Below are 12,144 nucleotides of genomic sequence, written 5' to 3' on the forward strand. Positions count from 1 at the left end.
AGTTCCAATATATACCCTTAGGTTACATTCAGTGCAACTCTTAGCATCCAGCACAGCAGTGGAAGAGTTTTAATTCATTGTTTTAAGTTTGCATTTATAAAGCATTCCATGTTTAGCCAGACGGTCCGATAACAGCCGGGGAGGAAGCACAGATGTCTTCGGCCGATCAACCCCCCGGAGCAGACGACGTGTCGAGTTCGCTACCAGGAGCTTTCCCAGGAAACGGTCAAGACTCAGCAGCGACGCCCAACCAACAGAGTTTGGCCGAAGGCGTGTACGCCAGACGCCATGAGTTCGTGCGACCGCGATCTCTGCGTATCCGCGTCGGCTCGTGGAACGTAGCTGCCTTGAAAGGCACGGAGCAAGATCTTGGGGACTGGTTTATCGACGGAAAAGGAGTCACGGAATCATTAGGCGGCCTGTCTGCCACGACTTCACGGGAAGAGCATGGAAGCCATTCAGAAAACGGCCCGGAGGTCGAGAATGTGGTCAACCAAGAGCTTCGAAGGACGCAGAAAGAGTCAACCGTGCCGAGGAACGACGACGGCGTTCCCCCCAGAGGGGATGAAGTTGGGCTTTACGTCCTTGGCTTGCAGGAGGTCGTGGATGTCGCCAGTCCCACGGAAAACATTCGACCGTATACCGACCCCGGTCCGGCGAACAAGTTCAAGAGTGCCATCGAGGCCGGGCTACCGGCTGGATACGAACTGGTGGCAGAGCAGCAGCTGATTGGCCTTCTTCTCTTGATATACGCAGCTCCTGACGTGGCGCCGGAGCTAAAGTCCATCAGCACCACATCGGTGGGGACCGGACTGATGGGATACATGGGCAACAAAGGTGCCGTTACTGCCCGATTGGTTCTTGGAGAAACTACTCGACTGGTTTTCATCAATTGTCATCTTGCAGCTGGCGCTGATGGCGCTGCCTTGGAGCGCAGGAACTGGGACTTTGGCCAGGTTATGAGTCGGACGCGTTTTGATCCCATTGACGACGTTTTTGGCTTTCAGCATACCAATGCCGAATCGATCGGCGACGAAGATTTTGCATTCTGCTTTGGCGACTTTAACTATCGACTGGACGGCACGCCTGGCGAAGACGTCCGGAGGCTTCTGATGCTTCACACGCGAAATGAGTACGATTTGGGGAAGTACGACGCCTCCAAGAACGAAGAGGATATCCGGAACCTGGGATCCGGAGACCGGCCCAAATCCCGCGCTCGACTATCTTCTAAGCTCTCTACGGTTGGGATCGCTGGCGAGCCCCGCAGCGACGAGAAACAGGATTCAGCCCTGGAGATTCCCCATGATCTCGATCCATCTTCGCTCCAAGCCACGCTCGCCTCTTTACTGCCTCATGACGAGCTTCAGCTGCAGATGAAGGCAAGAAAAGCGTTTCACGACGGTTGGAAAGAGGGGCCAATCAGATTTCTGCCAACGTACAAGTATGATGTGGGCACTGTCGGGGATTTCGACTCCAGCGAGAAAAGGAGATGTCCTAGTTGGTGCGACCGGGTCGTCTATCGTACCAGGAAATCAAAGCTCGACTACGACTCCCAAATTAAAGAGGAACAGGAGTCAAAGAAGCGGGACGAGGAGATGAAATCTCGTGGTGTCGACGACACTTCCGCAGATGAAGGTGTTCTTTGGGACTACGACCCTGATGCGGACGGAGATGCGGGCAGTTACGATGAGGACGCTGGCTTGGCCATGGAGCGGGTGATGACGAGAGAAGGCTTTGAAGATACGATTACGCTTGAGGCATACGGCTCGCATCAACGAGTATTGTCCTCTGACCACAAGCCGCTCGAAGCCATCTTTTTGATCAAATACGACTCGGTCATACCAGAACTGAAAGCCAAGGTCCACCAGGAAGTCGCTCGGGAGTTGGATAGGGCTGAAAACGAGGGACGACCGACGGTGACCGTCTTAACCGACCCCTCCTCGGGCGACAACGAGGATGAGGAACTCTCGGATACTAATCCACAAAACGCCGATAGCATAAACTTTGGAAAGGTCCGGTATGGGCAATTGCGGAGACGCCAACTCACCGTTGCCAATACGGGGCAAGTTCCTGCGCGGATCTCGTTCGTCGATCGAGCCGTGGCGGAAGGGCAATCCAGAGGTAGTACACCCCCCTGGCTTGTTATTGGATTCGACCGTGACCCGGAACCTAATCCCCCTGCTTCGGCCGTCAGAAACGGCCTAGGACTGAAAACTTACCTTCTAGAACCCGGCGAAGCCACAACCGTGGTCCTGATCCTCCGCGTGGACAACACGGATCTCGTCAAGGCCCTCAACAACCACACCGCCACTCTGGACGACGTGCTCATTCTCCGCGTTGAGAACGGCCGCGACCACTTCCTCCCCATCCACGGCCACTGGCTCCGCTCCAGTCTCGGCTCCACCGTGGACAAGCTCATCCGCATCCCCGAAGGCGGCGTGCGCAAGCTCCAGCGCCAGAAACCGCACGGCAGCGGCAGCTCCAAGTCGTCGCGGTCAAGCGGAGCGTCCGCGTCCGGCGGCTCCGGGTCGGCACCCGCGACGGATCCCCCGGGGGTAAAGTGGTCGACACCTCGCGAATTATTCCGGCTGACGGAGGCGCTAGAACACATGATCCAGCGGTCGCTGGCTGAGTTTGATATGATTGCAGGCACAGACGATGTGGCACCGTGGATCGAGAATGCGGCGTGGCCGTTCCATGAGGACTCCTGGACCTTCCAGGACGAGGAGAAGAGGAAGGAGATCTTGTGGAAGATTCAGGATGCCGTGGATTGCGATCATGGCTTTGAGAAGGCCTTCTCGCTGGAGGACACATCGATTCGCAAGGCTGAATGCCTAGCTGATGCGCTCCTTACCTTCCTTCGAAGCATGGATGACGGTCTCGTCACCACGTCGCGGTGGGAGGCCCTGGAACTCACCATGATCTCCCACGAGAAGGCAAAGAAACACCGCAGCCTCGAGGAGGACCGCGCCTCGTTCCTCGAGAGACTGGCCGAGGCGCCGATCCACAACGCCTCGTTCTTCCTCCTGACCACCATGCTCTCACGCATCATCTCGGAAGTCGTCTCCGCGTCCAAAAGCCGTCATAGGGCGTTGCCACACCCGATCGAGCTCCCCGCGAGCCCGAGGGTGAGTCGGCGGAGGAAGACGCTGAGCGCGGACCCGGTTGAGGCGAGAAAGCAGCTGATGGAACTCAACTATGCGACGATATTCGCAGAGGCGGTGGTGAGGCCTTCGACGATGGCTAGCAATGCAAAGCACAAGTCTAGCCATGAGCGGAAGGCAAGGTTCATCGAGACGTTCCTGAGAGGCTGAGCGGTGCTCCCAGGAGCGTTCAAGGACAGTAGGGCTATCTTCCTGGATAACATGACACCCCCATGTTTAGTTTTGAAATAGGCTTTGACTTATTGATTATCCCGTATTATCATCTAGCGGATAAATGACCTTGCTCGACATTGAGAGCTATACATGCTTTTATTGCCCCTAAAGAGTGATTCGAAGCGGCTTACGATCCCACAAGCTATTAAAAATCATCCATATCCAATCCAATCCATCCATCAACCCAAGCAAACACATTCTCGTTATATACATGTACTATTTCCACGCCAACCCTCCACCACCACCTAAACTCTCCCAAATCAATTCAAATCATCTCCCCTCACCCCATCGCCTCACGCGCCGCCTCACCCACGAACCCCGCCAGCCCGGAAAAGAACACCCCCTTCAACACCGTCTCCCCCTCCTCCACTGCCCACTCCCCGGCCCTTACCAACCGCCCCTTCCACGACTCCTGCTCCCGCTTACTCAGCTCCTCCCACCGCCTCGCCCCCGGATCCGCATGCAGCACCGCCTCGTCGTGGTGGAGCTCGGCCAGCAGCTTCCCACCCATGCCTTCAGTTTCCGGCGCTGTTACGAGGACGGCTTTGCCAGGTTCTAGAGGGGTAGAGTGTGGTTTTGCGGGCAGGACGCGTTGGCGGAGTTCGCGCAGCTTGGGGGTGGGCTGTTGGCGTGCGGCGTTCATCTGGCTGAAGGCGTCGCGGAGGTGGGAGAGGGGCTGTCGGATGGCGTTGGGGATGAGCTGGACGGCTGGGGAGTTGGAGGTGGCGGTGCGGTAGTCGAAGAAGGATTGGAGGACGATGGTGGAGACGAGGAGGAAGGCGGCGAGGTAGATGAGGGGGGAGGAGATGGCGGAGAGGGCGGTGAGAGCGGATTGAGGAGGGGAAAGGAGGTGGCGGGGGGTGTCGGTGGAGGTAGTGGTAGTGGTTAGTGGGATGTGCTCGACGGAGACGGTGTGGGAGATGGAGGTGGAGGCGAGGAAGAGGAAGGGTTTCGAGGAGGCGGCGGTGTATTTGGCGGGCGGGATAAACGGCGAGAAGACGACCTTGGTGATCGTGTGCGCGTGGACGTCCTTGATGGTGGTGACCGTTCGGAAGGGCCCGAACTGATCTGTTTTTTTGCCGCTATAGTCGACTGTAAGGACGACGATCGACCGATCCTGGCCCGCGACGGCGACGGCGAACTGTCTGGCTCCAGTGGTCTCGTCCGCGTCGAGAGCGCAAACGTCCATCCCCACGCTCGGTCCCAGCCGTTTCGAGAACCGTTTCCGCAGCAGAATATCGCCGGGTCCACCGGAGGGATATACCTTCATAATGACCAGCTCGCAGACCTTACCGTTCGATGTGATATGGTTCTGGAGGAGGAGAAGATGATCAGCGGTCAGGAATCGGACGAACCGAAACTTCGATCGGCCGGTGGGGGATTCGAAAACGTCTGGGAAAGGCATCGAGAAGATCTTGTGCGGGTCGGAAAGCTTCCCTTTCGCCTTCCTCTTGGTAAAATCATACGCGATCTCGCCGAGGAACACTTCCCCGTCGGTTGCATAGGTGAGAAGAAAGTATCCGTCGTCCGGTTCCGCAATGTCCATGTCTATCACCTCCGCTGCTTTTGGTGGAGTAATCCGCCGAATGATGTCCTTCTCGTCCGGTCTCGTCACCGTCCCATTGAACACTACCAGTTCGCTCTCTTTGGCAAGGCCAGTAGCAATCGCCCCGATCCTCTTATTGCCATGGTGCTTGCCAGGTTTGATCGTTGCGGGACTCAACCGCAATATCCGCTGATACGCATCCACCCGCGCCCTGTCGTCCTTCTGGGTCGAAAACACGCGGCATTTGCTCAGCGGTTCGATCTTCCCGGGTGTCTGCTTCTCATCCTGCGCTCCGTTCGCATTTTTCTTCGACCCTTTGCCTGTCTTGGGCTCGGGATACACGACGCTGTACGTGCGAAAATGCTCGTTCTGCCCCCGTTTGCAGTCTTCGGTGCTGGAATTGATGCCGGCGAGCGCGATGACGCCGGCGCTGGTCCCTAGGTTCGCGAGCGTGTTGACGCTGTCTTCGGTACGAGGGAGGTCGATCTCGCCGACCTCTTCGATTGCGCTGCGGGAGGATACGTCGAGGAGTGTCTGTCGAAGTCTAAGCCGATATCATACAAGTCGGTTTACTCTAGCGGAGGAGCTTGTCAGGTACGGGTGAATGGACTTACAATCTTGTTTGGAACACCGCTCCTCCCTTCCCCTCCGCCGCCGCCAACTAGCAAGTAGCCGCGATTGTAGGGATCGAATGCGGCGGAGTACAGAGGGTAGTTGAGGGTTGCTTTCGCATATGATATTTGCGGCGCCATGGTGTTGGATAGAGGAAGGTAGGCGCCCTCTGACCTTGCGACTTAAATATGGGAGAGATATATGGGATGAGAGGAACTCGAGGTATATCTATGATAATAGAGAGAAGAAGAGCGTATTCAAGGATGGAGTTGTTGATGTGGCCTGAAGTCATGAAGCTCCAACGACCCGGATGTTGCGCATGGTTCATGAATCGAATGACGCTGGATGACATGAATAGCGGTAGCAATCAGCGAATGAGAGTTATTTATAACACGCAATACAGAACAGCTAGGGAACTAGCGGTATTATAGTTATAGCTCGATTAGCTAATTAATGCGACGGACAATAACAACGCAAAGGAGCGAGAGGTCGAGAGCTGAGAGCATCATTCATTCACCACGTACACACACCACATATTTCGAAGGGATGTTTTGAATCCTTTCCATATACAATGAGAGAATGTCCAAAAGTAATAGATAGACCATTTCCCAACCCCATTCTTTAGGATCCATCATTAAGCCATGTCCCATACATTTCATTCCAAGCGAGCGTGGGCGTCCTTTTTCGACCGCAGCAGTCCGCCCCCCATCCCCCAATCCCGAATCGTTAGCGACAGTAAGTCGATCATGATGCCCTTTTTTGATCCTCCCAAAATATCTACAAAGATCATGATCTAGTCCCATCAGTACCCAGCAGCAAGCGAGTGTCGGCGTAATCGAAACAGTTACGGGGAATAATAAAAAACCGCCAATCCCGATCCCAAGGTATCCTTATCCTAGAGAAAAACAAATATGCCACACAGACCAATGAAAGAGATAACAAGGCTCCCCACAGGTAGAGGAGAACCGATAACAAAAAAATAAAATCAGGCTAGGTGGTCGCCGTCTGCACCTTCCTCAACCCCGCCGTCGTGGGCATCGGCATCCCAAATGCCGACGCTAAAAGACTATTCTTCTTCTTCTTCTTCCCCTCCATCGGGAACAGCGTCGGTGGCCCGCTCGCACCCGCCGCGGGCGCCGCGATCGGATGGTGTCCGAACCCCCTCCGCTTCCCGATCGCCGTCGACGGACGCCGCGTCACATTGCCCTCGGATACGGTCTTCTTATGCGCGCTGCCCGCCGCGGTCGACGGACGGGGCATGGGGGGGAGGGGGAGCGTCGCGGACAAGGGGGGGAAGGGGGAGAAGGTGGCGGGCGGGGAGCGGAACGGGGAGGTGGAGTCGCGGGTGGAGGTGGTGGAGTTGGTGGTGGCGGTGGTGGAGGGGGAGAACATCGCGGGCGAAGAGGGCCGAACGTCGACGGTACCTCGGGAATAGCTCCTCGTTTCCCGCGGCTTGGGCAAAGGCGCACCGGCATCCGTCGGGGGCGATGCCGCGGCGTTCAGGAAACCGTAGCTGGTCTTGCGGGACCCCTCGAGCGGGCTCGGGATCTGGATGAGCAGCTCTTCGCTCTTCTGCGGGTCGAGGTCCTTGCGCACGGTGATTTTCGACCGGGGCTCAACGTCCTCGGGGCGGGCGGGCTCGGGAGAACCGCGGCCAGAACCGGCGCGCGTACCGGCGTCGAAGCGGAGCTGGGCGACGATGGAGTCGACGGTGAGGGCAGTGGTGCAGGCGTCGGGGACAGCGAGGTCGAGGGCGTGGGAGCGGGAATGGGAGCGGGAGTGGGTGCGGGAGTGGGTGCGCTGATGAGGGGGAGACTGGGTGGAGGTGGAGTTGCTGCGGCGGAGGTCGTTCATGGCGACGAGATGGGTTGGAGAGTCGCGGAGGTGAGTGGAGTCGATGGAAGAGAACCTCGAGTGGCGAGATCGAGCGGGGGGAGGGGTGCCGTTGGAACCTGGCACAGATGTGGTGCTGCCCGCCGATTTTGGTGGCGGGTTGGTCGACTGCTCCGTGGTCGGATGGGAGGTCGGAGCTGCCGTATAGAACGGCGAGCTGTACGGATCAATGTTCATTGCAAACGGATCTCGCGCTCCCTCCGGGATGGAGGTGTCACTCTGGTTATTAACCTCGATCAGCGGTGACCTTCGTCGCCCATCCTTGGCTGGGACCGCCGGAATGGGTGGAAATTGGTAGCTTTGATCCAACGGCGTCAAGGCGCCGATACTATTGGTGCTGGCGGACATGCCCGAGCGTCGGTCGAGGTCCGGCAAGGAGTCGGAGCTGGGAAGTTCGGGAAGGGGTCGCAAAGCCAGATCAGCATCGGGTCGAGGGCGCAGGGCACTCTTGGCGGGAATCTGAGGCTGGGGAGAGCCGCCCGATGCAGGCGTGTCGAGTTCCCCCGAGCTTTCAAGAGTGGAGTCACCATTTTCCAGAAAGTCCTCCAGGTCGGGCTCATCAGCGTCAAGGATACTCCAGTCAAAGTCACAGTGAGCCTCTCCGCCTTCCTCATAGATCATGTCAATGACATCCTCCCAGGAGGCAGAGTCGGGTCGGTGTGCCTCGCTGGGTCGTCGGTGAACGGACGGCCGACGGGAGAGTGTGCTGGGTCGCCTCGAGTGCATCTTCGGGGGGGCCGTTGCCCCAAGGGTATCTGACATCTGGGACACCGGGCGCGGTCGGGGATGATTGAAGGGCCGAGCGAAAGATCGGAACTCGGACTGATCGGACTGGGCGGATTCGTTGGATCGGACCGCCACAAGGGAACTGCCTGGTAAGGATCGGGAGTGACGCAACGGCGATCCGAATGTGGTGTGGTCAGGCACCATGCTGGTTCGGCTGCCACGCTGCGAGGATAGGCTTTCTGGCTCTTCTTGGAGAGACTCAAGCTCCCTTTGGAAGGAGAGCGATTGCATACCAAGCGCCTCGGATGATAAAGGCGCATGCTCTCCCGCCTGCTCCTGTGAAAAGTTCGGCAGCGGTGGTAGCGGCGGCAGCTCTTCATTGGCTTTCGGTGCGCCCGAACCAAACGTGGATGGAGACTCGTCGGCCGGGAACTGAGGAGCCGTGGGAGATTCATGGTTCAATTCTTCGGCAATATGTTTCGGTGTCCACACGCGGCGAGACGCACGTCGTGGCGGAGGCGACTGTACCGGCGGGTTGTCGGGGAGGGCAGAAGCCATGGAGACGAATTGGAAGGATTCACTGGAACGAGCGGGTCGGACAGGTCGGATTGGCCGGACCGGTGGAGGGCTTGAGATTCGCGTTGGCGGTACCACCGTCCCTGGAGATGGCGTCGGCGCAACTTGTGCTGCTAAATTCGAGTTGGCCTGGCTCCGGCGGTTCCATGACGGAGGGTCGAAAATCGACGAGGTAGACGCGTTCGTTGATGTTCGGCCGAGTGCAGAGAGGCCGGAAGGGCTGAATGATGGGGATTCGATGATGGGGGCCGCATCGGCCTTGAGATCGGACGTGCGCATGTGCGAAACCTCACGTTTGGGAAGATGCGAAGCACTGGCTGCGGTAAACTCTGAGGCTAGCGAAGGAGATGGACCAGTCTGAGGACGGTTTTCGAAAAGAGAGGGAAGGTCGTTACGGCCAGTGTGAACCAGATGCTGGAAATCAGATGGAGCGGAGATCATCGTCTTGCGGTTGGATTCGCCTGGAACGGATAAGCGTCTGTCCTTGCCCGGCAGGATCACGTCGGATTCCGCGATTTCCTTACCTGGACCCGGGATTTTGATTTCCTTCCCATGCAAATTGTTCCAGACTCCCCGGAATTTCGACCCTGGGGTGTCCTTCTCTTGCTCCGGCCTGAAGCCCGCGGACGACGGAGGGCGTTTCGCCGCCTTTTTTAATTTCTTGCCCACCGTACTGACGTACAGCAGCGACCTGGATGCAGCGTCCACACTATCGGTCGAACTAGGGGCATCCGAGAAACTCCGGCCATCGAGCGAAGAACTCCGCCGGGAGGAGTCGTCGCTCTTGTTCGACTCTCGGTGTGGCGCAGGGGAACGCGATCCGGAGCCAGCAGTCGAGGTTTGGGAGGTAACGGTGTTGCTCCGTGAGCGGAGCTGGAAGACGGAACCGCGCTTGTCATTCGAGCGCTTTGGCATGAGTCCAGTGGAACTGGTTGGGGATATGATCGAGCTGGCTTTTCTCGAACTTTGCTGCTGCACGCTCTCCTTGCGCCGCTGCTCGGCTGCGTGATCCCAGCCAGCGGGATGCCGATTGGCATAGGCATCGTCCAAGAAGAACCCCATGGTGTTGAATTGGGGTCTCCGTTTGGAGAACGGACTGGACTGGGTTGAGCCGGTTCAAACCGTCACAAGTACAGTACAGCTGGACCACTTCGAAAAAAAACCCCGAGTCGAATTCGGCAAGGAGCGATGATGGACGCGCGCGGACGGTCAGAGGATAGATCCTAATAAATACTTTTGGAATGGCGAATTCCACCGAATCCTTGTTGTCTGCACAAACACCTCGAGCGTCAGTTCGGTACTAAGATAATGGCAAAACTGTCTTGAAACAGAAACCAGCAGATTGGGGTTCTCGAATTGATCGGATGGCTGCATAAGAAAAAGGAAATTCCCCAATACGTGGGTGGTCGTGGGGGCTCCGACATTCAACGGCTGTCCAGCCTCAAAACTAGAGGCTGAAGTTGACTCGCGCAATTACAGGTCTAATAGGCGACGGAAATGAGAAAATCGGAGCTGTATGACGCCATGACGGAGGAATTACAGTCCTTTCTGGACCAACAGAACTCGAGAAAATAATGTTCGGGATTGAACTAACCACAGTCAACGACGCGGACGTCGGAGCGGACACATTCTTCTCTTTCTCGAGGGCGGAATGGCGAGCGATCTCAATTGCAAGGGTCGTTTCGTCGTATTACGAGGCGTCACTCACTCACTGCGACGTGCAGATGGCAAATTCGGAGCGGAGGGTCTCGTAGTTGAAACGTCCGCGCAAATAATTCGGAGTGCAATTATTTTGGGATTTCGTGATACTGTTCAGCGCGGAAAGGAGTGACGTCTCGCGTGGTGGCGGGGATGTTTGGACGTTTGGTTGGGCCGGGTTCGGAGTGCGAAATTTCTTAGCAGGTATGTACCAACACGGCGCAAGTCTGGTTAGTCCAGGTGGTTCCGAAATCCGAATTCTCCAGGAAGGCTGATCCCGATGATCTTGGGCGTGCTCTGCAATGGTGCAAGCGATTTTTAAAAAAGGGACATCGTGAACGGAAACGGACTGGCGGACAGCAATCATAAAAGGAACGAAATAGAAAGCTTTGAGGGGAGGGGCGCCGTGGGCAGAGGAGAAGGAATACAATTTAACAGCGGCGGATCCGGCCCTGATCAGCGCGTTATGATATACAAGCCCTTGCACAACCTTCACGCGAACACCAGGCACAAATTTGGTGCTACCGCATCGACAATTCTGCCCATTCGGCCTGGCTTGTGACACTTGGACCCCATAAGCTGTCGGGTGGATCAGGATTGGACGGATTTGATGACACCTTCTGCCGAACCTGGTGCACATCAAGGCTCCGGAACGGGATGAGGCCTGAGGGCGTCGCTTTGAAAGTGGTCACAGAGCACACCTGATGGATCTGGTAGTGCTTGCTCATGGTCCCAAACAACCGCGGGGAAAGGGCATCGTCTCTCTACTTACTCGTGCACTTTGGGGGGAACCTGGCCTTCGATGCAGGATGCATGCAGCATGCAGAAGGCGTCTCTCACTGGCAAAAGATACTTCCCTGCTTTAGGCGGAGAATCCAGGCATACTCCACTCGCCGATCCTAGCCACAAGGCGCGTCGATCGGACGAAGAGCTCGGAACCAAGGGATCCATGGTCCGGTCGGATCAAGGGCACTGAAAGCGCACGCAACCGGGATCAACCTGCTACAAGGGCCGGCCAAGCTCAGCGCCGAGCGCAGTGGGTAACTGGTGGACTGCGAAGAGTGGAGTGGGATGGTGAATAAGGGGAGAAAGCAGGGGCAATAATCAGTATCCCCAGGTATTACCTTGGATTCACGTTGACGCCGGGGTAGAACTGTGTTGAAAACATAACAGGTTTGCAGTTCCATGAGGGGGCAGTAAAAGTATCGGGTTCTTATTCGTTAACGGGCCGAATGAAGATATCAGGGCTCCCTGTCCACACATGGATCAGGAGTTCAGAATGCCAGGGTTATGGTTGTTGGTGCATCAATTCAACCCGAAGTCAGACTAGACGCGTGTAGTCATGACAGTTTCTGTTCGGTCGGTATCGGTACCACTGTTCTCCTTGCTTTTGATTCTTCGACCTTCGATTTGTTCCCTTTTTGTCTCCTAAGTTACCAATCCTAACGGTTTTCAGTTGCCTAACCAGTGACGCTACCGTATGAGAAGCGGGGAACGGCCTGCTAGCGGCCGTTACTAACGCTTCTGTAACGGCTTCAGTGCCTCACCTCTTTGTCGGGTCCCAACACGATCAGCTGTCAACGTCTCGAATTTCTGCAGGCAGGACATACCCTAAGCTAGCATCGAACAGGGCGTGGAAACTGGAAACACCTGCCATTATTGAGGCTTATATCTTGCCACCATCGATACACCATACATGTATCTGATACCTCCGCA

At 56.6% G+C, this 12,144-nt stretch overlaps 3 protein-coding genes across 3 annotated transcripts; 1 reads left to right on the top strand and 2 right to left on the bottom strand.

Moving 5' to 3' along the window:
* Nucleotides 1-6: 6 nt before the first annotated feature.
* Nucleotides 7-3,455, top strand: P152DRAFT_461685 (DNase I-like protein). Its single transcript, XM_033680179.1, has one exon. It carries the CDS (start codon nt 153-155, stop codon nt 3,312-3,314), a length of 3,162 nt encoding a protein of 1,053 aa, XP_033530897.1. The 5' UTR covers nt 7-152; the 3' UTR covers nt 3,315-3,455.
* Nucleotides 3,456-3,669: 214 nt separating this feature from the next.
* P152DRAFT_423210 (uncharacterized protein) lies at nt 3,670-5,817 on the bottom strand (the record flags this gene model as incomplete). The annotated part of the gene is made up of 2 exons (XM_033677205.1): nt 5,538-5,817; nt 3,670-5,457 (listed from the first exon to the last, which is right to left on the bottom strand). Coding segments are annotated over exons 1-2 (1,926 nt in total), but the record flags the coding sequence as incomplete, so codon positions are not given.
* Nucleotides 5,818-6,071: 254 nt separating this feature from the next.
* Nucleotides 6,072-9,958, bottom strand: P152DRAFT_461687 (uncharacterized protein). Its single transcript, XM_033680180.1, has one exon. It carries the CDS (start codon nt 9,790-9,792, stop codon nt 6,526-6,528), a length of 3,267 nt encoding a protein of 1,088 aa, XP_033530899.1. The 5' UTR covers nt 9,793-9,958; the 3' UTR covers nt 6,072-6,525.
* Between the last annotated feature and the right edge of the window lie 2,186 nt (nt 9,959-12,144).

The sequence above is a fragment of the Eremomyces bilateralis genome (assembly GCF_010015585.1).
Source record: "Eremomyces bilateralis CBS 781.70 unplaced genomic scaffold P152scaffold_26, whole genome shotgun sequence".
NCBI classification, from domain to species: Eukaryota; Fungi; Ascomycota; class Dothideomycetes; order Eremomycetales; family Eremomycetaceae; genus Eremomyces; species Eremomyces bilateralis.

Coding starts and splice junctions, on each gene's coding strand:
- P152DRAFT_461685 (XM_033680179.1), top strand. CDS start 153: ATGTCTTCGGCCGATCAACCCCCCGGAGCAGACGACGTGTCGAGTTCG.
- P152DRAFT_461687 (XM_033680180.1), bottom strand. CDS start 9,792: ATGGGGTTCTTCTTGGACGATGCCTATGCCAATCGGCATCCCGCTGGC.